Raw genomic sequence first — 27917 nt, 5'->3', positions numbered from 1 at the left:
GCCATAAAAATACGTAGTTATAGTTTATTTTATTTCCCTAGTGTACAAAGAAAAAATAGTACAGTAAAACTTTGATTATGAAAAATTATGTATATTTAACAAACGTGGTCCTTTGTTTTTTTTTTTTATTGACAATGAACAAACATGTAGTCCCTTCCATGCCATCTTAATTGTAGATGTACTTCTCATGATTCACAGCAATTTGTTTATTTTTGTCCTCACGCCAATATGGAAAGTGGGGTATTCATTTTTTTTTTTTTTTGTGATAATAATATACAGAATATTGTGTATAGATTTTAACTATATGTCATTTAGTGTTGGGAAAGTCATATGATAGATGATCTTCATGATGTTGAAAGAAAAAAATAATTGATTTTGGTAAACTACATTTTTTTTTGTCAAGCCAGTAAGCTGCATTTAAAAACTTTCTTTACAACAAAAAAAAAAAAGAAGACTCGGGATGATATAAAGATAAGGTTGAATCAGTTCCATTAGTTAGGTTTTGAAAGTGACCAACTCATTATTCACTCACTATTCACTATTTGTGTTTATTCCATTATCAAAAGAGTGGACCAAAAAAAAGTGGAATTGATTGATAATATCGTTTAACAAAAAACAGTATGACCTATTTTAGTAGTTGTCAAAAAATGAGATAAGAAGCTGAAAAATAGTAGAAAAAATCAATTAAATAAAAACATTTACATATTTGGTATGATGACACGCGATGAATAGAAAAAACATTAGTTCTAAATTCTAATCAAAAATTGTTAAAACTATTTTCTTAAAAAGGTAGATTTTTTAAACTATAGAAAACAATAAAAATAAAAATAAAAATTAATAATTATAACAGAATAGTTGCTATTTAAAAAAATTAACGGTTGGCCCTTGTTTATACAACACTAGATATTAAACTTCTTAACCTTTTTATTAGTGAACGATGAGGACAAAAACATTTTACATTTGCAATCATAGGGATAAAATACAAATGAACATAGGCCTTGTTTTACATCGCGGAAATATACATAAAAAATTCTAAGTATTAGAAAAATTAAATAGTGATTACATAATGAAAAAAAAAATTACTTTCTTAGCACAGTATCATAAATTGATTTTAATTATTTATCTATTAAAATAAAACTTAAACGTTTCAATCTAACTTTGATTTATTCTATCGGGCTCACGAATAAGCGAAGCTTGTATTTCTTCAAGTGATAATCCTTTCGTTTCCGGAACGAGCAACCAAATAAAAAGCAATGCTAGTCCTCCGACTGCTCCAAATACGTAAAATGTTCCTGTTACATTGATATATAGTATTAGTTGATTACTTTCCATAATAATAACATAATTTTTCAAACAAAATCTAACTTATTATTTTTCAGAAATTCGGTTTAGTCTGAAAAAAAAACATATAATTGCATTATAACTGTGGATATGCTTTATAATTATGCCAATTGCATTCATGTTTTAGACTTAATATATCATTGGTTTGGATTAGTGTTTAAGAAAGTGTTAGGCGCTAAATCGGCAGTGATCTTCCGCCTAGCGCCTAGAATGCTTAGTCGCTAGATGACAAAACAAAACTACTTTTACTTTATTAAGATTTTATTTTATTTTTTTTGCCTAGATAATTTATAACCTAAATGAAACTATGGATTAAAGTTTCTTAAAAGAGGATCAAAAATAAGAAAGATACCTTGAGTGCTCCACTCGAGCAGAAAGTTGAAAGCATAAGTGACGATCGAACTACTTGACCATGATACTAACGTTACTATACTTCCTGCAGTTACTTTTATATTCATTGGAAATATCTGCACACAACAAAAATTATACATATAATTACTTCATTTACAAAACAAATACTTATTTTCTGCATTGAAAATAAAAGTGAAGCTAAAATTATGTACCTCAGACATAATTACCCAAGGAAGGCCTCCCAAGCCTATAGCATAAGTTCCAATATACAGCTGCCAATCAAGAAACTCAATATTTTAGAAGAAAAAAAAATACCACAACGATGTTTATTACGGTGAAAGTAGATTTTTGAAAAATTACCGTAACGCATATAAACGTGAATACTGGTGTTAGCTCCGGTAGCAATTGCATTTTCTGTTCCAACCATATTAATATACCAAAAATTTTTGAACATAAATTATGTTATAGACACTAAGAAAATATTTAACAGAACCTGTAATGTGAAGGCGACTCCAATAAGCATGGAAGTTATGCACATCCCAGATACAGAAGTCTATATGTCCGAATAGGAATTAGATCAACATTAAAACAGCTTTTCAACTTTCTATTTATTGGTAATAAGAAAATAAATGTCTTAAAGGTGCTCACCAACAAGAGAGGCCGTCTGCCCCATTTATCGACAAGAATGACACCAATCATGGCTTTTGGTATCTGCGAATATTACAAAATGAAATTCTAATTATCAAAGAAAACATAAGCATATATATAAAGTTCATTGAATTTTGAAAGTTTTACGAAAAGATATGTTGATTATTTTGTAAAATTCTAAAACTATATTGTCCTCACTCTATATCATTTTAAATAATATCTTAGAAACAAATATAAATTAAGTTATATAGTTTGATTGCTAAATGTGTCATCCTGCATCCATATAGTCAAAAATATGTATAGAAAATATTAAAACTGTAATATAGTTTGATTGCGTAATTACCATGAAGAGACCTAGTAGCGTCGATCCAATGGTCACCGAAAAACCTGTATAGAAAAAACTAAAACTGTAAGAGAACTCAAGTAAATATTTTATTTTTCAAATAAATCTCCGAAATTATTTATCTTTTTGTTTCTGGATATCTTGAAGTTCAAACCCCAATGCCCTAAATTATTTATCGAGATGGTGGTATCGGAATGAAAAATCAATAACAATAGTAGAAAATATATTTGTTCAAAAATAAAAATAGTAGAGAAAATATATTTATTTCTTAAAAAGTCTCACAAAATTTGGAAAACTATATGTTAGACAGATTGCTGTATGTTAGTGTGTATGTAAAAAAATTTTTTACTGTTTTTTGTCAATCTATTGATGATTATTATAGCTGATATTTGATATAAGAAGTAATAAAACTTAATGTTACCTGCTTTCCGTAAAATGGTACTGGCATATGAGAGCACTGCAGAACTTCCTGAAAATTGTTGTATCAACATTAGCCCGATTCCTACCTGAGAAATCAAACACACAAGTTCAATGCTTGTGTAGATAAATATGAAAATTAATTAGGAACTAATTTCGTAACACTTGACTTAATTTTACTGTACCACGAGAGTGTATCTATATTTTCTCTGGAACAAATCACAAAAACTCGACTTTGAATCATTTTCTACCATTTTGGTCATAACCTGAAAATAAAACAAAAATCACTGAGACTTTACATTGTTCTATTTGTAAAAGAGTGTATATAAACTAAAAGTAATTTATAATAATAATACTATCATATATATTATAAAACTCACTTCAATGTCTGAGGCTTCACGTGAAATATCAGCATTTCCCCCCCTAAGACGAAGAAGTGAATTTTCTAGTTCTTTATCGGAGCCAACTTTTGCCTTCAAAAATTAAAATAGTTTAGCTTCATTTCATTTCTTCTCATGCATGGTTAATAAATTATGTAATGGGGTTTCTTAAAAAATATTTATAATAAATGACCAACCAGCCATCTTGGGGACTCTGGTACGAAGAATAAACCGATTACTTGAATGAAGCATGGTAAAGCACCTAAACCAGAAAAATACACATTTATATGTATAATCTTGTAATATAACAACTCAAGGTTTTCCACATTCTTCTTGCTATTTATTCATCTTTTACTGTATGTAAATTATCTTTTCCACATCAAATATAAATAACAGTTTTACTGTTAAAAATCATAAATTAGTAACATTTACCTAATAAAGCCAATATCCTCCAGTTGAGAAAATTCCCAGAAAAATAAACCATTGCGAGTCCAGAGTTTTGAAGGAGCTAATAATCAGTCAATCACACGAGAATCAAAAGGGTCAAACTCAAGAGAAAGCTAACAAGTATAATATAAAAATTTACACAGATTTCGTTTTGACATTTTAAAAAATACGAAGACATATATTGGATTTTGACAAAATTATTATTTACTCAATATTTGATAAAAGTTTTGTTGCTTCTGTCGAGATCATATATGTCCCCACAATTGATTTATTTCTTCTGCTTAGTTCTAGCATAATTTGGTCACATGGGTGAGAAATTCTATATTTCTATTTTTTGTGTCGATGCTGATCCTTATATATTTATAGAACAAATATATTACCTGATTTGTAAAGGTAAATGTACCACGAACATGTTTTGGTGAAATTTCTGCTATATAGACAGGTACCTGTTCAGTAAATAGCATTAAATTATTTTAAAATAACTTTATATATAGATGATATAAGTAAATAAAAACAAGGTAATTAAGGCTATATTAAATATATTAGGTTAATTACCACATAGCTAATTAAGCCGAGTCCTATCCCTGAGGAGATTCTTCCGAAGTTCAACCACATCACATCCTTTTGTGTTCCAAACATAATATAAATGATTAACTAATTCTTGGGTTTCATGATAAACAGTTTGTTAATCTTCTAAGTACTAACAGTACAAATAATAAGTTTGCGGTCCCAAGTTTGTGGTAAGGAATATTTCACATACCTTAGCGAAAGCGATGGAGAACCAACCAATGATACAGAGGAGATCGGACACCCACATTGTCTTTAATTCGTGAAAAGCAATATTGTCATTAGTAGCAAACAGATACGAAAATATACAAAAACATATATACGAAAAATTTTAGTCAGAAAAGGTAAAATTTGATTATCAAACCATACTTAAGAATATGAAAGAGTGAAAATGTAATTAAAGTACTTTTCTTCTGCCAAGGATGATCGCCATTTTACCGCTAAACAAAGCTCCAATTGCAGCTCCCAAAGTGGATAATGAAGCAAATGCTGAAAACTGTTAAAAAAATATTAACTCAAAGACAAACTGCAGAAGTTGAGTTTAATATTTTTTTTTTATTGCGATATTAATTTCTAAAAAAAAAAAACTTATATATAGTTTGTCATCTATCTATTGAATGGTATTTTACAACTATATGATTGAATGTTATTTTACAATTCTGTTTTCGGTGTATTTCATTTTGTGTATCTTTAATAAATATAGAACTATAACATTTTTCGTAAGGTTACTATTTATGATAAGAAGTTCGAAAAAGGAGTAAAAATGGAGGTGACCCCCACAAGCCTACAAGCCAACCAAGTGCAGCTTCATTGGGATAACGACAGCATATATTTCTCTTCATAAGAAATTATTAATTATTACAATCTGACAAAGAATAATATGGAATTTAAATAGATGTGAAATTTTAATACTGATCTAATAGGACTATACATAAATTCATGTCTATTTGGACAGCTCTGATCACCTCCCTTAAGTACACTGATCATCTCCCTTAAGACACTGATCAATGTCACAATGTGTCTTTTCGCCATCTACCAGACTACCACTATTATTTTCTTTTATTTACATTACGGTTAATAACTTAATATAAACAACTTGTGACTTGATTAATTTAATAAATGTTGATGGAAAAGAACAAAAGATAGACATACTTGGGCGATTTGCACAAGAAAAAAAAAGAAGAAGACATACTTGCGCGATAGAAAGATCCAAGTCCTTCATAATTCCTATCTCTGCACCTGAAGTATAACCAAGCTGCCAAACAAAAAAAAAAAACAAAAAAAAAACGTTTTAATTTGTTTTTACTTGTTAAACCTTGAGCTACCCTGAATAAATTACTTGTTTCTTAGTGTGTAATATAAATGCAGTGGCTTATTTAATAGTAGTCGTCATTGGTTCCTTAAATTAGGTTAGGAAGACAATCTTTACATCCACTTTTTCGCCGGAATTTTTCAGGCATCGCCGGAAATTTTCCTATATGGCTTAAACCATAGTTGTAGGAGTTGTAAAAATCTCAAGATATAAGAGTTTTCTACTCCGGTCTCGGGTTTAATACTCTCTAGAAATATAGTGAATCTAAATCTGCCCTTTCTTGGTTTTTAAAGTTTTTTTTTATGTTAAACCCATAGCATGGGGTTGTAATTTTTTCTTCTTTTAAAGGTAAAAGATATGTGGTTGTAATTATCCTTGTAAAGTTTTTTCGTTCCCAATTAATACAATAAGTTGACAACAGAAAGAAAGAAAAAAATTCTTTTTACTATATCAAGAAAAAACTAAGCAAAGAAGAATGATGAGGATAAGAAACTCACAGAGACACCAAAGGAGAAAGAACCACACACAGCGATGAAAGTACTAAGGATAACACAAGCAGTAATACGACATTCTGAATCGTCGTTTTGGTTCTTGAGCTGCAAAAGCCTTTCTTCTATGCTTCTTTCTTTCTCCACCACCATCATTTTATGCATGCATGTAATGATACAACACAATTTCTGGTAAATAAAACAGTGAGTGCTCGAGAAAGAGACAGAGGTAGCGAGACAGAGGAGAGTGTGAGAGAGAGAGAATGCTCTGTTTGTCACAATGTGCTTCTTATTAAAGGAGGGACACATGTTTTCTTTAATGGTTTTATGTTATGTCACAGTTTGACAAAAAACAAAAAGTTATGTCACAATGGTAATTCCATTCCATTGAAAAATATATTATTGGAATGCTTAGTGATTGTTAACTCTTAATACTTGATTTTTACTTCAATTGGGGGGGGGGGGGAATATATCTAAGGGATTGGATTGTACTTAACTGTATGTGAGATTTTTTTATTAATTTTTATGTTTTATTAAGGAAATTATGGGTCAGATTATTATCCAGTTAAATTTTATTGGTTTAAGAAATTAAAGTTTTGCACCAAAAGAAAGAAAAGAAATTAAAGTACAGCTATTTTAAATATTATTCCATTTTATCACATGTTATAGATAATCTTTTGCTGCATTTTATTCGATTTTTATTTTTCTAACCTTAAATCTAAATTTTATTTTATGTTCTCTAACTATTTGTATCTTAAAAAAACAAAACTATGCGTTGATTTGTTTCTATGTTAACAGATGTTTTTAAGTTTTATTAAAAATAAATAGTGTATTTTTTTTAATCTCCCTTTTTTTTTTCAAACTAAATTGTCTTATAAAAAAATTTGTTTCACCTTGAAATCAATACAAAAGGTGGTATATTATACATCAGAACAAAAATAAATCAACTTCGAGTTGGTCAAATGGTTAAATCCATGGATTACTGAAAACGTAGAGATTTTGGAGATCACGGGTTCGATACATGTAGGAAAGAGTTTACTCTCTAGAAAATAGTTACATCTCCTAGTCATAAAAATGAAGATTAATTTGAAAGTCACTTGTGCTTAGGATGAAAAAAAAAACCTTAAAAAGCCTATGATTAGAAAATGAAAAATATCATTTTATGATCGAAAACCCGATAAATTGCTCCTTATACACAACAAAGGACTAAGGACCAAGCACTTATCATACATTTCACGCAGTCAATGTATTTTATGTAATCAATCCCTTTTCTACTATACATGGAGTCAGGAGTTCATACCTACTTACTAATGCAATGTACTTACCGTGTAAATATATTGTACATTTGATATGGTTTTATTGAATCGCATAACTTCGGTTCCATATGAATTTTCTACTTTCGATTCCATCTGAGAACCGGTTAGATAATCATGTAACAGCAACCTTCCGTTCTACTATACATTAAGGTCATTTACACACAAATGCAACACCTAACTATCATTCACACAATAATTAATCGGTTTACTTGGTTTTGATCAGCTAAAAATGATTACTTTAGAAACAAACTATAGCTTTTGAATGCCAAAAACAAAAAAATATATACCTTTTGAGAAAAACGGTTGTTTACATAGAATCAACCAAACTTACATGGGTTTCAATTATTATGTTTTGTACTAATTAATCTTAACTCAATCAAATTGCATTCACGTGTTTGTCAAATTGTCTTTTTTTTTTGTGCAAAACATAATTGATTTCATTCAATCAAACCCAAAAGAGGAGAAACAAAGGATACAAGTACTTGAAGCACATTCTTACAATAAAGATAAGATAGCTAGGATAAGTTAAAAGCATTGAGGATAGACCCATAAAAATTTTATGATAAAATCTCAGAGACAGAAGCTAGCTAGCAACATGCCACAAGCGAGTTCTTGGTGTGTCAAAGAGACTTCCACGAACAATTCAGGTATTTTAGAACTAGTCACTATCAAAAGATTTTGTGACGATTACTAAAGGTACTTAGTCTCACTATTCGCCGGCACAAACGACAAATGGAACCAGAGCCAAGGTTCTTTCCATGACGGGGAAGCTTGGATGGCGAGGACCCTTGAAGTCAGGTAAGAATGAAATTCTAGATCGGAAGCTAGCTGGATGTGTGTCGGGGAACAGTTAGCTATGGTTCGAAAAAGCTTAAGCAAAAACAGGGAAATCACAACTCCTAGTTTTGGCCGCTAGATTGAAGTGGTGTCAAGATGCTTCAGTGGATAGTCGATGAAGATAACGTCCGGCAGAGATGTGTCTAAATTGACACTCCGGGATAAGCTCAGTATATTCACGGATAGAGATAATAGATGCGGTAGTGATAAAACCTTCAAAGACAAAAATTCATAGATGGTTTTCCAATCTAAGGTTTCATATTCTTCAGCCAGAGGAGATATTAACCACAGGGTTTGTGAGACAGATTTTCGTTTCAAAAACATGCAACACCATAGACAGATTGTCGCTTCAGGGCATGAGTAAAGTCCTTGGTCAAAACAATATATTACTAGTGATGAATCGAACCTAAATATGTTTGTTTTTGAAATATCTATGTGGTTCCAATGCATAATCTAATTAATATTAGCCATCAACTTACAAACGTCAGAAATTTGTCGAATCAACTTACCAGCACGCATGATGCATGGTGGTCCACAAATGTTATCCAATGTTAAATCAAATTTATGAGATATCACGTTTTCGAAATATATAGTTTTCTAAATATACTAGCTACTTCATATTAAACAGCAATATTAGGACTTAACAGTTTAGATTAATTAATCGCATGTTTATTGTTCATCATTAATTACCCTAGTTACCCAATACTAGAAATCAATCTCTTCTTTAATATATGTCCGAAAAATATTACATTTGCAATTTTAGAGATAAAATACACATGTACGTAGGCCAAGTTTTACATCTCGTAAATATACATCATAAAAATGGGGCTAATTACCCAGAAAAATAAAGTAGTAATTACATAATGAAAAAAAAAAATCCTTGTTTGTAAATAAACAAATATAACACCATAAACTGAATTTGATCATTTTTATAATAAAATAAAATAATTCAAATTAAGTTTGATTTCTTTCATCGGGCTGATGAATAAGTGAAACTTGTATTTCTTCGAGTGATAATCCTTTCGTTTCTGGAACGAGCAACCATATAAAAAGCAACGCTGCTCCACCGATACCCGCGAATATGAAAAACGTTCCTATTACATTAATTAAACTATATAAGAAAATTATAAATTAAATGCAATTATAATATATATATATATATATATAGACATTAGGAGAAAATAAAATAAATACAAACTATATAACATATTCACTCAACCAAAAATTTAACTAATTAGTCTTTTAAAATAAAATAAACAAATAGTTGTGTTATAAAATGTATATGAGGTTTCATTGAAATGCTATAAACACAGACTTTGAAAACTATATAAGTTTTCTAGACTTAATCATTGATTATTTCTATGCGATATACAAAAAAAAAGGATAAGTTATAACTTTTTTTGTTGATCACAAGATAATTTATATAACCAAAATTGTATAAAATGGATATTAAGAAAAAGAAAAACATAATACCTTGAGTGCTCCATTCGAACAGAAAGTTGAAAGCGTAAGTGACGATTGAACTACTTGAAAATGAGACTAACGTAACTATACTTCCTGCAGTTACTTTTATATTTATTGGAAATATCTGCACACACCAAAAATCATACATATATTACTTTATTTTTCAAGACATATTACTTACTTCCTGCATAGAAATAAAATTAACAGTGAAGTAAATTTATGTACCTCCGACATAATTACCCAAGGTAGACCTCCCAAGCCTATTGCATAAGTTGCAATATACATCTGCCGATTTAAAAAATATCAATTTTAACTATATTTTATATGTAAAAGAAACATCAACGTAAATATTTTCATCAAAAAGATTGTGTACAAGGAGATATAATGTCTTACCATTACGCATATAAACGATAATATTGGAGTTAGTTCCGAAAGCAATTGCATTTTCTGCTCATGCAAAAACATTGTTAAACAAATAAGTTATTGGTTTAAAAACAGAATAAATAAAAATAGTAATTATCTTACAAAAAAAATAACCTGTAATGTGAAGGCGACCCCAAGTAGCATGCAAGTCATGCTCATCCCAAACGCTGAAGTCTATGTCAAAATAGTAATCAAATCAATATAGACTAATAGATTTGAATCTGCGAACAGCCAGAAATTATTTAAAGACATGCTCACCATCAGGAGAGGACGTCTGCCCCATTTATCGACAAGAATGAGGCCAATCATGGCTTTTGGAATCTGCGAATAGCCAGATATTATACCATTCAATGCTTTCACGAGTTAAAAGAAAAAAAACTAGTACATGAAAATTCTTAGTTCAAAGAGTTCATTAAAGTACGAAATTTTAACAAAATAAAAAATGTCGTTTTTTCAACTGTGATAAAATGTCGATTAAAACGCCAACATCACACAAGTTTTGTTTTTTTTTGAATATTTGGAAGTTGAAACCCAAAAATTCTATATCTCCTAGAAACGCGACCTATACCAGGTTAAATAACATCACACAAGTTTAGTTGCTCAATAACAACAGATTTCAGAGACGTAGTTTCATTTCTTAAATTTTGCATCCATATAGTCAAACAAAATTTGAGAAAAACATTTATATATACTTACCACGAAGATACCTAGCATCGTCGTTCCAATGGCCACCGAAAAACCTGTTTCCATCCAGAACAATTATTGAGCAAAAAAAAATGGAAAGAGGAACTCATGGTAAATATTTACTAAAACCCTTTCTCTTAAAGTATTTAGAATGAGCTAATGGCATCATTTTACAAAATAAATACACAATTTAATTTTATTTTGAGAAATCTTAGGAGTTCAGGACCTTTGCCCATAATCTATTGATTGGTAGAATAAAATATGTTTTGTTAGAAAAAAAAACATTCTCAGAGAAACTGAAACTTCTATGCAAATCTTCACTTGCAGATTTGAACAGATTGTCATATAATATATATATAGTTATTATTATTTCTGACATTTTAATATAAAATTAAACATTAATAAAAATAAATGAATGCTTACCAGCTTTTCTAAAAATGGTACTTGCATAAGAGATTACAGCAGCACTTCCTGAGAATTGTTGTATCAACATTAGCCCGATTCCTACCTGAGATATTAATTAAAAATGAATGCTTGTGCAGATAAATTAAATATGAAAATTTGATACTCTAGAAATTAGTTTGATGTACTTGTACGTACCACGAGGGTGTATCTATACTTTCTCTGGAACAAATCTGAAAAACTCGACTTTGAATCATTTTCCACCATTTTGGTCATTACCTGAAAACAACACAGAATTATTCAGACTTTACATTTTTTTATTTGTGAAGGAATGAAAATATAATTTCAAAGAAAAAGGGAATGTATATTTATTGAAAATTATATAAATTATAACTGATAATAGTATATAGTAAAACTCACTTGAATTTCTGAGGCTTCACGTGAAATATCAGCATCTCTTCCTCTAAGCCGAAACAGTGAATTTTCTAGTTCTTTATCGGAGCCAACTTTGGCCTTCAAAATGAAAATAGTTTGGTTTAAATTTTTTTCTTCTCATGGTTGATAATAATTAATAAATTACGTAAAACACTAAAGAAAAATTAAATGACCAACCAGCCATCTTGGAGACTCTGGCACGAAGAATAAACCGATTACTTGAATGAAGCATGGTAAAGCACCTAAACCAAAAACGTATTACATTTTTATCAGTTGATTTGCTATAATATAACAGCTGAAGATTTCCAGTTTTTTTCTACTATACATTTAACATATTCTTACGTCTCAAAACAATTTTTTCACGATGAATATGGAATTTATAGTCTTACCTAATAAAGCCAACGTCCTCCAAGTGATGAAATTCCCACAGAAATAAATCATGGCGAGTCCAGCGTTTTGAAGAAGCTAATAATCAATAATTACACAAGAATGAAACAAGGATCAATATACTCACGAGAAATTTTGAAAAGTTTTAATTTGGATTTTGGTTGGTTTGTCTTAGACTAGTTTGTGCTATTTTTTTTTTTTGTCAGCACTCATTCTTATAAATATTCTAAAAACCTAAAGTATTACCTGGTTTGAAAACGTAAATGTACCACGAACATGTTTTGGCGTAATTTCTGCTATGTAGACAGGTACCTGCTTGGTAAATAAGCAAAAATTACAGATCAGAAAACAAACTTACAAAGATGATATTAAATAATAATAATAATAAGTTAATTACCACATAGCTCGTCAAGCCGAAACCTATCCCTGAAATGATTCTTCCGAAGTTCAGCAACACTACTTCCTATTGTATTCCAAAACATAACATAAATTTAATTATTGGGTTTATAATAACCATAAATTAATTGGTTTGTTTATTTTCTAAGAAATAATGTTTGAATGAAAAAAAAAACATGTTTATGAATAGAAAATAACTAGTAGTACCTTAGCAAAAGCGATGGAGAGCCAACCAGTGATGCATAGGAAATCGGAGACCCACATTGTCTATTATATCATAAATAGCAAAAATATTATTATAAGCATCATATATACGAAAATTATAGTCACGAAAGAACCAAAAAAATAGAAGAATGGTAAAATTACGAATATGAAAGGTGAAATGGTTAAATTAATTACCCCTCTTCTGCCAATGACCATTGCCAGATTACCGCAGAACAGTGCACCAATTGCAGCTCCTAAAGTGGCGAATGAGCCAAAAGCTGAAAACTGAGAAAAAAATGATTTATAACAAATATAGTTTTCATATATATAGTATTATTATTATTATTTTTAATATATATATATATATATATATATATATAATATTTCAATATTTCAAATTTCTATTATTGTAGATGAGAGAATTGGCCGGAGAATGGTTCTGGAACGATGGAAACGTTGATAGCTAGATAATGTTTTTATAAGATGATTTTGACAACCGCTCAATATATCAGGATATATGTGCATATATATAGTTTTGGTAGGGTTATTATTATGATAAATAATGTTTTTTTTTGGATGATTTCGACAATTCCATATATATCAGGATAATATATATATATAGTTTTGGTAGGGTTATGATAAGAGTTTAAAAAATGGGTAAAAAAGGAGGTGAACCACACCAACAAAGAAGTATAATCAACTCAATGGGATAACGACAATCTATATGTTTCTTCTTTAGAATTGATGGTTGTTTGTTTCAATTTGAATGAATAAAGAAACAAATATTTACGGATTTAAAAATGATGTGAAGCTTGTATTTTGATAAAAATTGAACGATAATTAACCTAGCTATTTTTTGCATATGTCAATATGTCACTCGCTCTCAGTTGCTTAATTATACACAAAACTTTGTTTGTTTGTTTAAGGATGATAGTATAAAAGAATTAACTTTGAATGGATGTGGTTTTTAAACTAGTTTTTGGTTTTAGTTTTTTCTAAAATCTATTTTGTAACCATTCAAAATTTTGAAAAAACAAGTTTTCTTAAAAAAATAGGGAATCTAGTTTTTGAGTGTTTTAACAACTTTTCAAAGAAAATCAAAATCTATGTTTTGAGAGTTTCTCTATAAAAAAACCATCGATCACATTTTTTATTTTATTTTTAGATTTTTTTTGTAAAATAAAATATAATCCATTAACATAAAAACCAAAATCTAAACAAATTACCATTCAAGTTTTTAAGAAACTAAAATCTACACCAAAAACAAAAACCAAGAAAATCAAAAACTAAAAACCAAAATCCAAAAACCATTTTAAAAACTACAAACATTCATGGCCTTAGTCTTTTTTTTTTGATAAAATTTGCTACTTGGTTAATTTTCAATACATGTTTTTAGAAATAGAAGAAAAACCGTAAAAGAGAGACATACTTGCGCGATAGAAAGATCCAAGTCCTTCATAACTCCTGTCTCAGCACCTGAAGTGTAACCAGTCTGTATAAAAACAACAAAAACTATAAGAAAATAGGTATAACGTAATTATGAAGTATGTTTTCTTTTCATACAATTTTGTTGTTTTCATTTGTTCTTCTATAGAAGAAGAAAAAATCAAAGTAAGGTAAAGTAGAAAACTCACAGCAACACCAAAAGAGAAGGAGCCACAAACGGCGACAAAAGTGCTAAGGATAACACAAGCAGTAATACGACACTCTGAATCGTCGTTTTTGTTCTTGAGCTGCAAAAGCCCTTCTTCTATGCTTCTTCCTTCCTCCATCACCATCCCTTACACTTGCATGTACTAATATGACGAAACTTATGGTAAAGAAACAGTGAGAGCTAGAGAGAAAATGCTCTGTTTTTAGCAAAAAACCAAGAGAGCTAGAGAAAGAAGAGAAAGAGAGCGAATGATGTGTTTGTCAATTTAGACTACGTATAAAAAGAGGCTGGGAATTAAAAATGGTTATTTTGGTTTTCTACTCTTTAGGGGTTTTGGATTGGAAAAGCTAACGTGTGGACGTGAGACGTTTTTTTAAACAAGATCAAGTCAAATTTCATTAAACCAAGTTTTGTTGTTTTAAATTATAAAAATACAGCTAAGTATTAGTATATGATCATTCATCATCTGGATTCTAAAATAGTTTGACGTATACAAAATGCTAAACACTTTGAAAAAATATCCTTTAACCAGCAAATGGTGAAGACTTCTAATTAAGGGTTGGATTGGAAAGCTAACGTGGACGCGTAAGACCTTTTTTGTAAGACTTTGGGTTTTATTGGTAACCAAAAGCTGTACAAAATTTTTATTTGTTAGCTTTATCGGAATAGTACAAAGCTGTTAAAAGGAACTGTATAAAAAAAGCTGAGAGTAAAACACTTTTTGTAACGTTTTTGATAAAAAAATTGTGATTGGTAACTGTCAAAACGGTACAAAACTGTATTGTTATTAAAATGGTTACCATTCAAACCCTTTATATCATTTTAAGTCAAATTTCATTCAACTAAGTTTTCTTCTTGAAAAAATAAATACAAGTACTATTTAAATTATTATTATATGATCATTTGTCATGAGCGTATTCTTAAATAGTTTGACGAATTAAAAATACTGTAGTATGAAAAAAATATTGACATATTCTTTAAAATACCAAAGTTTTTTTTATAACAAATTATAAACAACGATTAATCGTCTATAGCGAATGATCCTAGTTATATGTCAATGTGGAGAAAGCTCTTTTCACATATAATTGGAAGCAATAATCTGAGTCAGGACATATACGTTACCTTGGATCAACAAAAATCGACAGTTACTCTTTTTTTCTCTCTGAAAGATTATTCTCAACTTGTAAAAGTGACGTCTTCTCTTGTTGATTGGTCCCTTATCTCAACGTATCTAGATGGATTCACGATAAGTATTATTTTGAATTCCATGCAATTTAAATTATATTAATGTGTATATATTGCTGGTTTGGATTATGGAATATTTTAACTTAAATTCATATCTTTGAGTAAAAAAAATATCTCTCCAAGACTATAACATTATAAGTTTGAATGGTAACACAATACAGCTTTGTACAGTATTGATAGTTATCAATCACAAAAACTTTATCAAAAACGTTACAAAAAGTTTTCTTCTTAGATTTTTTGTACAGTTTTTTTATACAGCTCTTTTAACAGTTTTGCACTATTTCGATAAAGTTAACAGCTAAAAAACTTGTACAACTTTTGGTTATCAATCAGATCCTATATTCGGGTGTTTTAAGAAGTTTTCACTCGTAACCAAAAGAAAATTGGATGACGATGGAACTCCATATTTGATGTAGAAAAAACAATCATTTATAGTCATTCATAATCATTGGATGAAAACCGTACGTTTCAACCTTTTTGTTTCTTTTTTTACATTAACTTGTTTAAATACCTCACAAGTTATTAGAACCTTTTAGTCATTCTTTGATTGAGTTTGCTAATACTTTTAATTAAATGTTTAATTAATCATAATTTAACGTTTTTGTCCTCCGTTGTTATTATTCTTACGTGAGGATCTATATTTGTACCTGTTACCATCTAGAAATGGAACCAAGTATTTAATTTTATTCATCAGTCTGCTGCTGAATTTTAAATATTAGGAGATTATAAAAAAAGAAAGGTCAACTAAAGAATTCGTAACGCGTACGGATCAACTATAATATCAATAAATGCTATTTTTGACAAATTATCAAATCTACAAATATTTTTAAACGCTTAATGACATATCTGTCCAAATAAACCATACAGAAGGAGAAATGATTAATGGAACTATATAACTAACGATAGTACTAATTTAAGTGTTGTCTAAAATTTTGTATAAACAACTTTAATCTAAAATCGGATAGACAGAAACATGTTAGAATTCAACATGTTATCTGACAATTAATCCATATGTAATTGTACATACAAATAGTCGTTTGGAATTTGAAACTACTAACTACATCAATTAATCATCGAAACGAAGTACATAGATAAGACCCTTGGAACATTAGATAGAGAACCAACTTACTTGCCTTAAATTCTCCTGAATCTACGATCTAATCCATTATATCCCCAATAATTGTCCAAACTACCTATTTATGGTTTGACTTTTGGTGCCTCTTTGGAAATTGACAATTTGTTTATGCAGTTGAACAAATCTAATTTGGACAAGCAAGCTAGCTTGCGTGGATAGGGAATCATGAATTTTGTTAGGATTAACATATGCATGCCATACCATCATTCATGATTTCTTATGTTGTGCTGCAAATTCAATTCTTCGGTGTAGAAATTATTTAAAGTTTTAATGTAAAACAATTTTTTTGTAAAATAAATAATCTGTCACATTTGTTTGGAAAATTTGTTTGGAAAATCTATTAGTTAAGTTTTGGCTCAATTGATTTATCTAATAATCATAAATACATGTAGTCTGATTAACCCTGTTATTAGTTAGAAAACATTTAAAATTTAGGACATATAATGTGGTGGTCTTTCGAAAAAACGTTCTCTCTGAACTATTTCAGTGTGCTTTTATTGAAACTCACCGGATCAGTCGATAGAATTAAAAAAAAAAAAAAATAGTCTACAAACACGACCCAGTTCAATTCAGAAAATAGTCCGTCTACAACCTATCTATATGACATTGTGATGTGTACTGCCGACAAAACAAAGTTGAATTAAGACACTCCTTTCATGTTTTACTTGTGAGCTTTTCACCAGACTAGAGTTCTACTTGTCTCATGTTTTAAAAAATTAAGAAGATATCAATTTAAAAATAATATGATTGCCATTTTGGATTTCTAAATCAATTAAAATATTGTGTCTAAATTTGTTAAAAGGATAATTTTATGGCGAATATTTGGATATTATTAGTTTTGTTGACTAACGATTTAACTAGTAGTAAAAACAGAAAATAAAAGATTAGATTCATGTTAATACAAATGAATCGGTACGCTAAATTACCTATTAGAAAGCTAAGATATTTTAGCAGAAAGGAAAACGATATTCCCTCTGTTATTAAATGATTGATTATATAGAGAAAAAAAATTGTTTCTAAAAGATTGATTTTTTAAGTTTTCTTTGTAATATTTATTGGTTAGTATTGGTGAATTGTAATTTTCAAGAAAAATAGTTAATTATCATTGGTTTAGAGTTATAGAAAACTGTAATACACAAAAAGTAATATATTTATAACCAATATTTAATATGTTTTTTAATATGTGTGTTTAAAAAAAAAATCAAGTTTAAAGAACAAAGGAAATATGAGATAATTAATTAAATTTTTTGTTTTTTTATTTGAAAATAAAATATTAAATTTATAGTATACATATAAATAAATCACCATGACAAAATGGTAGATGCGTGTAATTAAGTGAGTCACGTAAATTAAGAGGGCTAGCACTCCCGGCCCCGGGCACTCTCCGACCCACGTTTTGGTCCCCACGTTAATCATCAAAACACATTTTGTTTTGGTATCAATTAATCATTTAAGTTTCCCCACAATAGAAATCATTTTGGTGCATTCTCTATGCAAATTTATGGATCGAAATCGAAGTTAAAATTAAGACTGTTTAATGGGGAAAAGAAAAGAAGTTTTAAGACTAGCTAGTTACTACTAACTAGGGAAGTTTTTAACTATCATATGATTTTTTGTTGCGGAAGTGGATAAATATGACCCACTAAAAATCAAAACTTATTAGTCAACTAGTAACCGCTAGATAGTTCTAATGTTTACACTATCACTGACCTTCAGATTCATTGAATCTAGACAGGAGAAAGATCCAGCGTAAATTATTGGCAAAAGCGATGAGAAATATCAAAAATGACATTGATTCACACGAATTTAATTATAAACAAATCAATGGATTTGATGTTCTTCCATTTAAGACGATAATTACGGCTAAACCTGTAGTGTTTTTTTTATTCAAGTAATTTTGTAGTGATTTATCAAAACTTAAATTATTGTTGTATAATAATAGTTAAAATTTAGGTTCCGAATAGAGACAAAATCTAAATCGTAAATCGCACAATACGGTCCGGTTCATTATCATGTGAATCACACCGTACTTTATTCGTAGTTGAACGACGCATTTTTATTCGGAACGATAAGACTTTAGTGTTTGATTAGAGTAATACTGTATACCAACATTATATTATGGGCTGTCTGCCTCTGTCACCCTGAAATATATCAGTTCAACTACATTCCCCCCATACTTTCACTCTCTACCTATTTCCCCCTATACAAACTATATTCTTCATAATTCCACCCAATCTTACACAATTCCACCCAATTCACCAAAATCAATTAATCTCTCTGAATGCGTTTTAAAATTAATAATTGCGTTTTAACTTTGATAATCTGCTATTAAACCATTGACCCAACCAAAATCTCATAACCCAAAACAAACCTTCTGTTTGGTAAGGAAGGTTCGATTTATACCTTAAACCAAAAGGGGGAAAATTCTGAATTAGGTTTTCTATTTCTTCTTATGCCCAAAAAAAATAAAAAATAAAAATCTATTCTATTTCTTCTTCTTCTCCATCGACACTCTCTCCTTCTTCTTCTTCTACTTCTTCTTCTTCATCTTCTTCTTAATTAGTTTCTCCGGCGTTAATTGGAGTGGTTGGTCGTTGGATCATCATCTCTGGAGAATCTAAAGCGTGAATCTGAAGCGTGGTTGGGTTGAAATCACACATTACCCACACAAAGATGTCGTAAGTTATGTTATTTCTATGTAATAACATGTTCTCATAGTTGGATCTGTTTGAATTTTTCAGAAATTGTTTGTTTAAATTTGTTAATTGTGTGAGAGAGCAATAGATGTCTGACGATGATGGTGTAATTTTGTACAATTGTAGTGACGATGATGATGTGGAGTACAATAGGGGCTATGAATCAGAGAATGCGGGTGAGAGTGAAGAGCAGATTATAGAAATTGTGAGAAGGAAGAATAAGAAGAAGAAGAAAAAGGATGAAGAAGATCCTATTGAGCGTTTTGACTTTGAAGTAGATGATGGGGTAGCCAATTTCGAAGATGAGATACAAATAGGCCGAGATATAATTCCAGATAGTTCAGATGAGGACGAGGATCCGATTGTGTTGAGGGATAGAAGAATCAGAAGGGTGATGGGTGATAAATTTGTGATTGGAAGTACTTTTTTCACAAGTATTGAGTTCAAAGAAGCTATTTTAGAGGTGACATTGAAACATGGGCATAATGTGGTTCAAGATAGATGGGAGAAGGAGAAGATTTCATTCAAGTGCGGTATGGGTGGCAAATGTAATTGGAGGGTGTATTGTGCTTATGATTCAGACAAGCAAATGTTTGTGATCAAGACATCATGTACGCATCATAGTTGCTCACCTAATGGGAAATGTGAGATCTTAAAGAGTCCGGTAATTGCTAGGTTGTTCTTGGACAAGCTGAGGATAGATGAAAAGTTTATGCCTATGGATATTCAGCTATATATCAAAGAGCGTTGGAAATTGGTGTCTACAATCCCACAATGCCAAAGAGGAAGACTTCTTGCTCTGAAAATGCTTAAGAAGGAGTATGAGGAACAATTTGCTCATATTCGAGGATATGTTGAAGAGATTCATTCTCAAAACCCAAATTCTGTTGCCTTCATTGATACATATCCAAATGAGAAGGGTGAAGATGTGTTCAATAGGTTTTATGTATGCTTTAACATACTAAAAATACAATGGGCTGGTTCTTGTAGACCTGTTATAGGGCTAGATGGTACATTCTTGAAAGTTGCTGTGAAAGGAGTTCTATTGACTGCAGTTGGTCACGATGCAAACAATCAAATCTATCCAGTTGCGTGGGCTGTGGTCCAATCTGAGAATGCCGAGAATTGGTTGTGGTTTGTCCAACAGATAAAAAAGGACTTGGGTCTAGAGGATGGCAGTCGTTTTGTCATTCTTTCAGACCGCTCAAAGGTAGGAACCTCTCATTACCTTTGTATTTCATTACATGTTGGTAAGTATGAAAGTTCTCATTTTGTTTCTTTTTTTTACAATTATTTAACAGGGTCTTCTAAGTGCTGTTAAACATGAATTGCCAAATGCTGAACATAGAATGTGTGTGAAGCATATTGTAGAGAATCTCAAGAAGAATCATGCCAAGAAGGATATGCTCAAGATGTTAGTGTGGAAATTGGCTTGGAGTTACAATGAAAAGGAATACAAGAAGAATCTCTATAACTTGAGATGCTATGATGATGCATTGTACAGTGATGTATTGAAAGAGGAACCGCATACTTGGTCAAGGTGTTTCTACAGGCTTGGTAGTTGTTGTGAGGATGTTGACAACAATGCTACCGAGTCATTCAACTCAACCATCACCAAAGCAAGGGCAAAGTCATTGATTCCAATGCTAGAAACAATAAGGAAGCAAGGAATGACTCGGATTGTCAAGAGGAACCAAAAATCCTTGCGCCATCAAGGTAGATTTTCTAAATATGCTTTGAAGATTCTTGCATTAGAGAAGCAAGATGCGGATAGAAGTACAGTATATCGTTGCACACATGGTGTTTCTGAGGTGTATATAGATGGAAATAGTCATAGAGTGGAACTGCAAAAATCTCAGTGTTCATGTGGGAAGTGGCAAATAAGTGGGATACCTTGTGAGCATGCTTATGCTGCTCTGATAAATGCTGGTTTGGATGCTGAGAACTACATATCCGGGTTCTTCTCGACAGATATGTGGAGACACAACTATGAGACAGCCACCATGCCATTAAGGGGACCTAAGTATTGGATGAATGCAGGTTACAGCTTGGTAACCGCACCACCAGAACCTGTTTTGCCTGGACGAAAGAAAGAAAAACCTAAAAAAGGGAAGTTTGCAAGGATCAAAGGGAAGAATGAGTCGCCAAAAAAGAAAAAAAGGAAGAAAAATGAAGTTGAAAAGCTTAGCAGAAAAGGTAAGATCATACATTGCAAGAGTTGTGGTGAACCTGGGCATAACGCATTAGGATGTAAAAGATTCCCTAAGGAGAAGGTCCCGAGAAAGAGAAAGAGTGATGGCAATGATGAGGTTTGTTTCTGTTTTAAAGTTTCTTTCTTCATATATTATGTCTCTTTAGTAGCTTACTACTACTTACTTACTCAGTTTGAAAAGAAAGCTAAGAAGGCTAAGAAAGAAAGCAAGGAGAAGAAGTCTAAGAAGAAGACTCAAGGGCCGGATACGATCAGCATCACCCAACCTTCTCAAGCAACACAAGAGTAGTCTCTATGTTATGCTTTTTGGCAAATGGTTATTGAATGTGTTGTCATATTTTTTGGAGTTACTTGTTATGTCAATAACATTATAGCCGATTTGGATGTGTTTTGGTTCTAGAGTAATGTAACAATTATGATGATGTTAGTTATTTTGGACAAATTTGCTTTGTTTCGGATGTCTTTTATTTTGTTTTTCTTCTCTTTGAATTGAACTTTCATTGCATAACACCATGAAGGTCTTAACATAACAACGTTAACAATGCACCAAATCAAGTAAAAAAATCGAACCCTCCTTGCCAAACAGAAGGTTTGTTTTGGGTTATGAGATTTTGGTTGGGTCAATGGTTTAATAGCTGATTATCGATTTTAAAACGCAATTATTGATTTTAAAACGCATTTAGAGAGATTAATTAATTTTGGTGAATTGGGTGGAATTGTGTAAGATTGGGTGGAATTATGAAGAATATAGTTTGTATAGGGGGAAATAGGTAGAGGGTGAAAGTATGGGGGAATATAGTTGAACTGATATATTTCAGGGTGACAGAGGCAGGCAGCCCTTATATTATCTAACATTAATGTGATGTTATATCACATTTAGGAGGATGTATTGAAAGTGAAATTTTAAGAGATTTGTGTAAAATTTATAAATTCTATGTTATTCAAATATGGATTTTGAAAAGTTTCATAAAATTCAGTGTTATTGAACTAATGATTTCAAAATTCACCTTAAAATCCACTGTTATTGAAAACATTATGTGGATTTGAATTTTCATGATTTTGGAAGATTTAAGAGGATTTTCTTAGTTAAAAATACAGAAACTCAAATCTCATGGTTTAAGGTGAGATTTGAATATATTTTACAAAAATCATATGAATTTTTCTAAAATCATCAAAATTATTTAAAAACTCAAAAACACTCAAATCACTTTAAATTCTAATAAATATTATTAAATATGATAAGAAAAAAAATTGTAGTTTTCTTGAACACATGTGAATTACCTTTTTTCTTTTGTATATTTAAGATTTCAGTAAATGTGTAAATGTATTTTACAACCTAATCTTAATTTTGTATAGTAAATGAAACACGAGTTAAGTTTCTATTATGATTTAGTATCATGGCTTAGATATTTTAAATTTTGTGATTGTAGTTTCTATTGTGTAGTACCGCCATCCGTTCCATACAATCGTAAATTTTTTTCACGCATATGAAAAATGTTTTGTTTTATCAACTTATTAAAAAAAAGTTTTTGTAACATATGAAATATCCTTATTTTTTATTATTATTATTATTATACATCTTTCGCAAAAATACAAATTATCTGTCATTAAAACATTTGTTTTTACAGAAATACAAACTATATATCATTTTTTTTTTGTTATACATTTGTTTTTAGTATTTTCTGTTTTACGTTTTTCATTCACAAAAAATGCATACTATATGATTAGGGGTGTCAAAATAGGTAACCTAACCCAACTCAACTCATAATCAAATGAGTTTAGGGTCAGATGAGTTATGGGTTGACCCAACTCATTTAACAAAATGAGTTATGGGTTGACCCAACTCATTTAACAAAATGAGTTGGGTCAACCCATAACTCATTTAATTTGATGGGTTGAGTTGTTAAATGGGTTAACCCATTTAAGTAATAATTTAATTAATTATTATTATAAAACAATAATAAATAATTATCATTATTAATTGATTATCATCAAACTTAGGATATTTACGGATTCTATTTTTTACGGGTTTACGTTTTTGGCGGGAAAATCACGGGTTTACATTTTTGGCGGGAAAATTACGGGTTTACATTTTTGGCGGGAAAATGATGGATTTACGTTTTTGGCGGGAAAATCTCGGGTTTACATTTTTAGCGGGAAAATCACGGGTTTACGTTTTTGGCGGGAAAATCTCGGGTTTACGTTTTTGGCGGGAAAATTACGGGTTTACGTTTTTAGCGGGAAAATTATGGATTTACGTTTTTGGCGGGAAAATCTCGGGTTTACATTTTTGGCGGGAAAATTACGGGTTTACGTTTTTGGCGGGAAAATCTCGGGTTTACGTTTTTGGCGGGAAAATCTCGGGTTTACGTTTTTGGCGGGAAAATCACGGATTTACGTTTTTGGCGGGAAAATCACAGGTTTATGTTTTTTGGTGGAAAAATTACGAGTTTACTTTTTCTCAATTTCATCGCTTGTATATTTAAGAAATTTGGAAAAATATTAATTTTATTAAATTGGTTTAGATGTGTTGGTTAAACTTAAATTAACATTGGTTTAGAGATTTTAGTTGGTTTAATTGAATTTTACAAAATTTGATGGGTTAATTGGGTAAACCATTGAAACAATTAACCATTACAACCCAACTCATTTTACTCATCAAACCAATTGACTCATCAACTCATTTGACTCATTAACTCATTTGAGTCAAAATTTTCAACTCATTAAGGTTCATGGGTTGAGTTGAGTTGAGTTGATCGATGAATTTTGATCCATTTTGACACCCCTATATATGATACTATATGTATTTCAGTATTTGTTTCCTCTATTATTGTAAAATATTAACTAAGAGGTATCCTATTGGTCTAGGCAATACATCAATTTCTCTCAACTGCGTCAATGGACTAATCGACGGTTAGGATAATTGATTGTATGGTAAAAACTCGGATCATTCCCTAGTAAAAAAATATATTTATTTTCTAAAACATCTATTTTAGGAAAGTACATTGAACCTAGACAGAAGAAAATCCCAACACAATACAACCATTAAATTGCTTCGTCGTTGAATGGAAAAACATTTAATAGAAAGATTCTGCAAGTGTAAACAATAAATTGGAACATATATAATGCTCAACCAGCTTTATTATTAGCTTAACCGAGAGATCGAATGAAAAACCCTAACCAAAGATGCTGAAATGAAACTATTTATTTTATAGTAAACCATCCATAAATATCATCTAGATGTGAGAAATCTAAACCATATACACAGTGTATTACCTATTTAATGAGATGATAATAGTTTAAACGATAGTTAAAATATTCTACGATACAATAGATATGTCCACATACGGATTGTTTAGGCTCGGTTCTTGTCTCTACGTTATAGGATCTGATCGAGATTTCTTCAGTTCATTAATATTTTTAAGCATTTTGATGTTTTTTAAGCTTTGACAATTCTTGCTTGTTTTTATTCATTTTCGATGTCGCCGATTTCAGGAGTTGTGTTTGGTTGTAGTTGTCCTTCAGCCTAGTTCCAGTTTTGCTATAATAGATGTTTCGGCTCTCTTACTCTGTGAAGTAGTCTTTATTGTTAAAGGAAGAGCAACACTCCGTTGTCGTGGATTGACTTGTCCTTTTTGTATAGTCACTGTGTCGAGCGTTTCTCTTTATTGGTGGTAGCCCTACTGGTTACGACTTACGAAGTGGCCACTGATAAAATTGAAGCCAACTTTGATACTTAGGCTATTATATTTTATTCGTAAAACATTTAAAATAATGAAATAGTATTGTTGGAGATTAATATCATAAATAAAGAGATTCAAAACAAGTTATTTTTTTTTAAATAATTAATAATATAATATAAAAGTAACTAAAAATACAAGTTATAAACTAAACTGTTCAGAATTGTCTCCAAAAAAACAAAAACAAAAAAAAACTAAATTTGAAATTGTTGCATGTTGGAAACGTCACACTAATATTCGACGTTGAGCTGATCATCTAGCTGAGTCGAAGGAGATCTAGAGTCTGCAACTAAAACTTGCTGATTGAATTTGTTATCATATTTGTTTTATCAACTACTTATAAATCTAATCATATCAAACGTCTCCAATTTATTTTTAATTATATTATCTCTGTCTTGAATTATGCCAATAACATCTAGTGTGAAATCTACAAAACATAAACTTGAAGTCTTGAATTATGCCAATAACATACAGTTTCTGTTTACCCAGCCGATTAAATTCATTCGAGGCCGACTCTTCTGCTAAAGAAGCCCAAAATAAACGTTTTGACCCGTCAGGCCATTACTTGAATTGAAAAGAAAACAGGAAAAACAAAGTTTGAACCAGCAATAATTGGTACAAGCCTACAGGCTACAACACACATGATCATGACCGACCCTGCTAGTATAACACTCTGATTTCAGAAATATGGTGGTGCATATAGAGAGATTTATAAGAATTGATTTGACCACCTATGTCACCAAAGCGCACTTATCTTTTCGGTCAAATGTCTTGAGAAAACTCTACAGTTAAGCGTGCTTGGGCTGGAGTAGTTTTAGGATGGACGACTTTCCGAAAAGTGATTGTTGGAACCATGCGAGTGAGGACAAAGCATGGTAAAAGATCATATAGTGATTTTTTTGTTCTGTTTCTCCGCATATGCCAATAACATATATCCAGAGCCCACAGTTTCACTATAGCCACTAATCCCATAGACAAAGCCACTCCTACTGAATCCGCAAATCACAAAATCAAATTCGAAGCAAATCCAAAGAATCCCCAAACGCAAGCCGGAAATACTCACTCAGACCTAAACAAAATAGTCCCAACTACTCGAAGGAGGAAGAGCAAGAAGAAAGTTTACCCAACCAATAAACACACAAAATCTCAGGAAACAGAACCAAAAAACATCACCAAAGAGAAGAAGGCAACGCCGGATCTAGACACGCCCATGAGCTCCTAGAACATTCCACACACCAGACCTCGTTGATGGCAGGAGCTACGGCTCGTGGACCATCTCTTGCACCTCGTCTGGTGGTGTTGTCGGCGGCGCACGACATAATTCTTCAAATCAAAAGGATCTTAGGGTTTTGGCGTTTGGGCTAATTTTACTTGGGCTCACAACATTGTATCTCTTGGCCCATTTCAGAAAATTGCGAGCCAACTCCAAAATCTGCTTGGCCCAAGTCTGATCTTTCAAACATATTACTTAGCCCAATAAATTTGATACTTCGATATGTGAAATTGTTTGACCGAGGACACCAATCAAGTTCTATGTCGATATCTTTGCAATGGGATCGTGATACTATTTCTCGAACTTTGGTCAAAAGCAAATCATCGAATTCTTCATATTTGTATCTTAGCTCTAGGCTACTTGATATTATCTCTTTAGTGGAGAGTTGGCGTTGGTATGGTTGCTTAATTCCAAGCAACAACTCCATTGATCTCTCTCTAAAGCTTCTCCCAATCTCCCATACCTTACAGATTCTCAAAATCCCTTGAGAAACATTCATTTGTTCAAAAAATTATCTTGAATCATATTATAGAGCTTTAAACCAAAATTTATTCGACTTTAAGAGCCTCACTTACCTGTCTTACATGTTCTTTGAGAATCCTATGTTCCAGCCTTCTTCCTTTATGGAGAGATCTTTTACCCATTCCTCCTAATTCCAATTCACCGTCCTCGGCTTTCGGCTTTCAAGCCGTGCAAGCACCTAATGCTCCTAACCATTCTACTACTTTGTGTAGAGCTTCTCGTGCTGGCGAATATTAAAGTTTTAGAATTATTTTCAACGTTATTATGTCTATTCAGCAGACTAACTTCTCACGTCCCAAAGTTTCCATGGTTGTGAATCCGACGCACCGTTTTCTGGCTAGTGGCAACTTCAACTCTTGTCTACGAGATTTCATGGCTTGCTTGTCGACTTATCCTTGTTATCACTTTGTTGCATCTATTTTCCAATCAACAAAGTGATAATAGTTTTTGTTGATTGGAAAATTATTATCACTTTGTCACTATTTTCGTAGAACTATCTATCTTTGTAATTTGTTTCATGTGAATGAATTCAAAAGCTTTGGCCTGAAAAAAAAAAAGATATATGACTGAAATATCTAATATACTTTCGGTATAATTA

General features: G+C 31.0%; 3 protein-coding genes, 1 long non-coding RNA gene and 1 pseudogene across 9 annotated transcripts; 1 reads left to right on the top strand and 4 right to left on the bottom strand.

Annotated features, from left to right (window-relative positions):
• Window positions 1-914: 914 nt before the first annotated feature.
• Window positions 915-6629, bottom strand: SFP2 (Major facilitator superfamily protein). Of its 5 annotated transcripts, none has more exons than NM_001344005.1 (18): window positions 6304-6629; window positions 5687-5749; window positions 4901-4990; window positions 4688-4747; window positions 4483-4548; window positions 4308-4373; window positions 3913-3988; window positions 3678-3742; window positions 3481-3573; window positions 3286-3366; window positions 3105-3189; window positions 2684-2727; window positions 2341-2403; window positions 2186-2245; window positions 2053-2106; window positions 1905-1964; window positions 1694-1808; window positions 915-1292 (listed from the first exon to the last, which is right to left on the bottom strand). In NM_001344005.1, the coding sequence occupies exons 1-18, from the start codon at window positions 6601-6603 to the stop codon at window positions 1153-1155; spliced, it is 1581 nt and encodes a 526-aa protein (NP_001330511.1). In that variant the 5' UTR covers window positions 6604-6629; the 3' UTR covers window positions 915-1152. The 5 variants fall into 5 exon arrangements, with proteins under 5 accessions (NP_001330511.1, NP_001330510.1, NP_568494.1 ...); NM_122618.3 differs by having other exon boundaries at window positions 927-1292; window positions 6304-6579; NM_001344006.1 differs by having other exon boundaries at window positions 954-1292; window positions 1694-1743; window positions 1920-1964; window positions 6304-6578.
• A 1511-nt stretch (window positions 6630-8140) lies between these two features.
• On the bottom strand, window positions 8141-8646 carry AT5G04405. The gene has a single exon (NR_142756.1). It is a non-coding gene; the product is annotated as an other RNA (long non-coding RNA).
• A 505-nt stretch (window positions 8647-9151) lies between these two features.
• Window positions 9152-15070, bottom strand: SFP1 (Major facilitator superfamily protein). The gene is made up of 18 exons (NM_122617.2): window positions 14477-15070; window positions 14272-14334; window positions 13038-13127; window positions 12846-12905; window positions 12640-12705; window positions 12489-12554; window positions 12245-12320; window positions 12033-12097; window positions 11841-11933; window positions 11619-11699; window positions 11442-11526; window positions 11031-11074; window positions 10593-10655; window positions 10449-10508; window positions 10305-10358; window positions 10137-10196; window positions 9921-10035; window positions 9152-9541 (listed from the first exon to the last, which is right to left on the bottom strand). The coding sequence occupies exons 1-18, from the start codon at window positions 14618-14620 to the stop codon at window positions 9402-9404; spliced, it is 1425 nt and encodes a 474-aa protein (NP_568493.1). The 5' UTR covers window positions 14621-15070; the 3' UTR covers window positions 9152-9401.
• A 4590-nt stretch (window positions 15071-19660) lies between these two features.
• Window positions 19661-22073, top strand: AT5G27345 (annotated as a pseudogene; the record flags this gene model as incomplete). The annotated part of the gene is made up of 1 exon: window positions 19661-22073.
• Window positions 22074-26693: 4620 nt separating this feature from the next.
• Window positions 26694-27693, bottom strand: AT5G27340 (uncharacterized protein; the record flags this gene model as incomplete). The annotated part of the gene is made up of 4 exons (NM_122616.1): window positions 26694-26847; window positions 26896-27260; window positions 27373-27477; window positions 27601-27693. The coding sequence occupies 4 exons, from the start codon at window positions 27691-27693 to the stop codon at window positions 26694-26696; spliced, it is 717 nt and encodes a 238-aa protein (NP_198086.1).
• Window positions 27694-27917: the final 224 nt, after the last annotated feature.

Source organism: Arabidopsis thaliana, chromosome 5 (assembly GCF_000001735.4).
Source record: "Arabidopsis thaliana chromosome 5, partial sequence".
Taxonomy (NCBI): Eukaryota; Viridiplantae; Streptophyta; class Magnoliopsida; order Brassicales; family Brassicaceae; genus Arabidopsis; species Arabidopsis thaliana.
Note: the sequence above shows the minus strand (reverse complement) of the source record. Positions and strands in the feature narration are given on the sequence as shown.

Coding starts and splice junctions, on each gene's coding strand:
- SFP1 (NM_122617.2), bottom strand. CDS start 14,620: ATGGTGATGGAGGAAGGAAGAAGCATAGAAGAAGGGCTTTTGCAGCTC. Junction 10,509..10,592: donor GCAGACGTCCTCTCCTGATG/GTGAGCATGTCT, acceptor ATTTTGACATAG/ACTTCAGCGTTTGGGATGAG. Junction 10,359..10,448: donor GGGTCGCCTTCACATTACAG/GTTATTTTTTTT, acceptor TTGCATGAGCAG/AAAATGCAATTGCTTTCGGA.
- SFP2 (NM_001344005.1), bottom strand. CDS start 6,603: ATGTGTCCCTCCTTTAATAAGAAGCACATTGTGACAAACAGAGCATTC. Junction 3,367..3,480: donor GTGAAGCCTCAGACATTGAA/GTGAGTTTTATA, acceptor TTTTATTTTCAG/GTTATGACCAAAATGGTAGA. Junction 2,107..2,185: donor GAGTCGCCTTCACATTACAG/GTTCTGTTAAAT, acceptor TGGTTGGAACAG/AAAATGCAATTGCTACCGGA.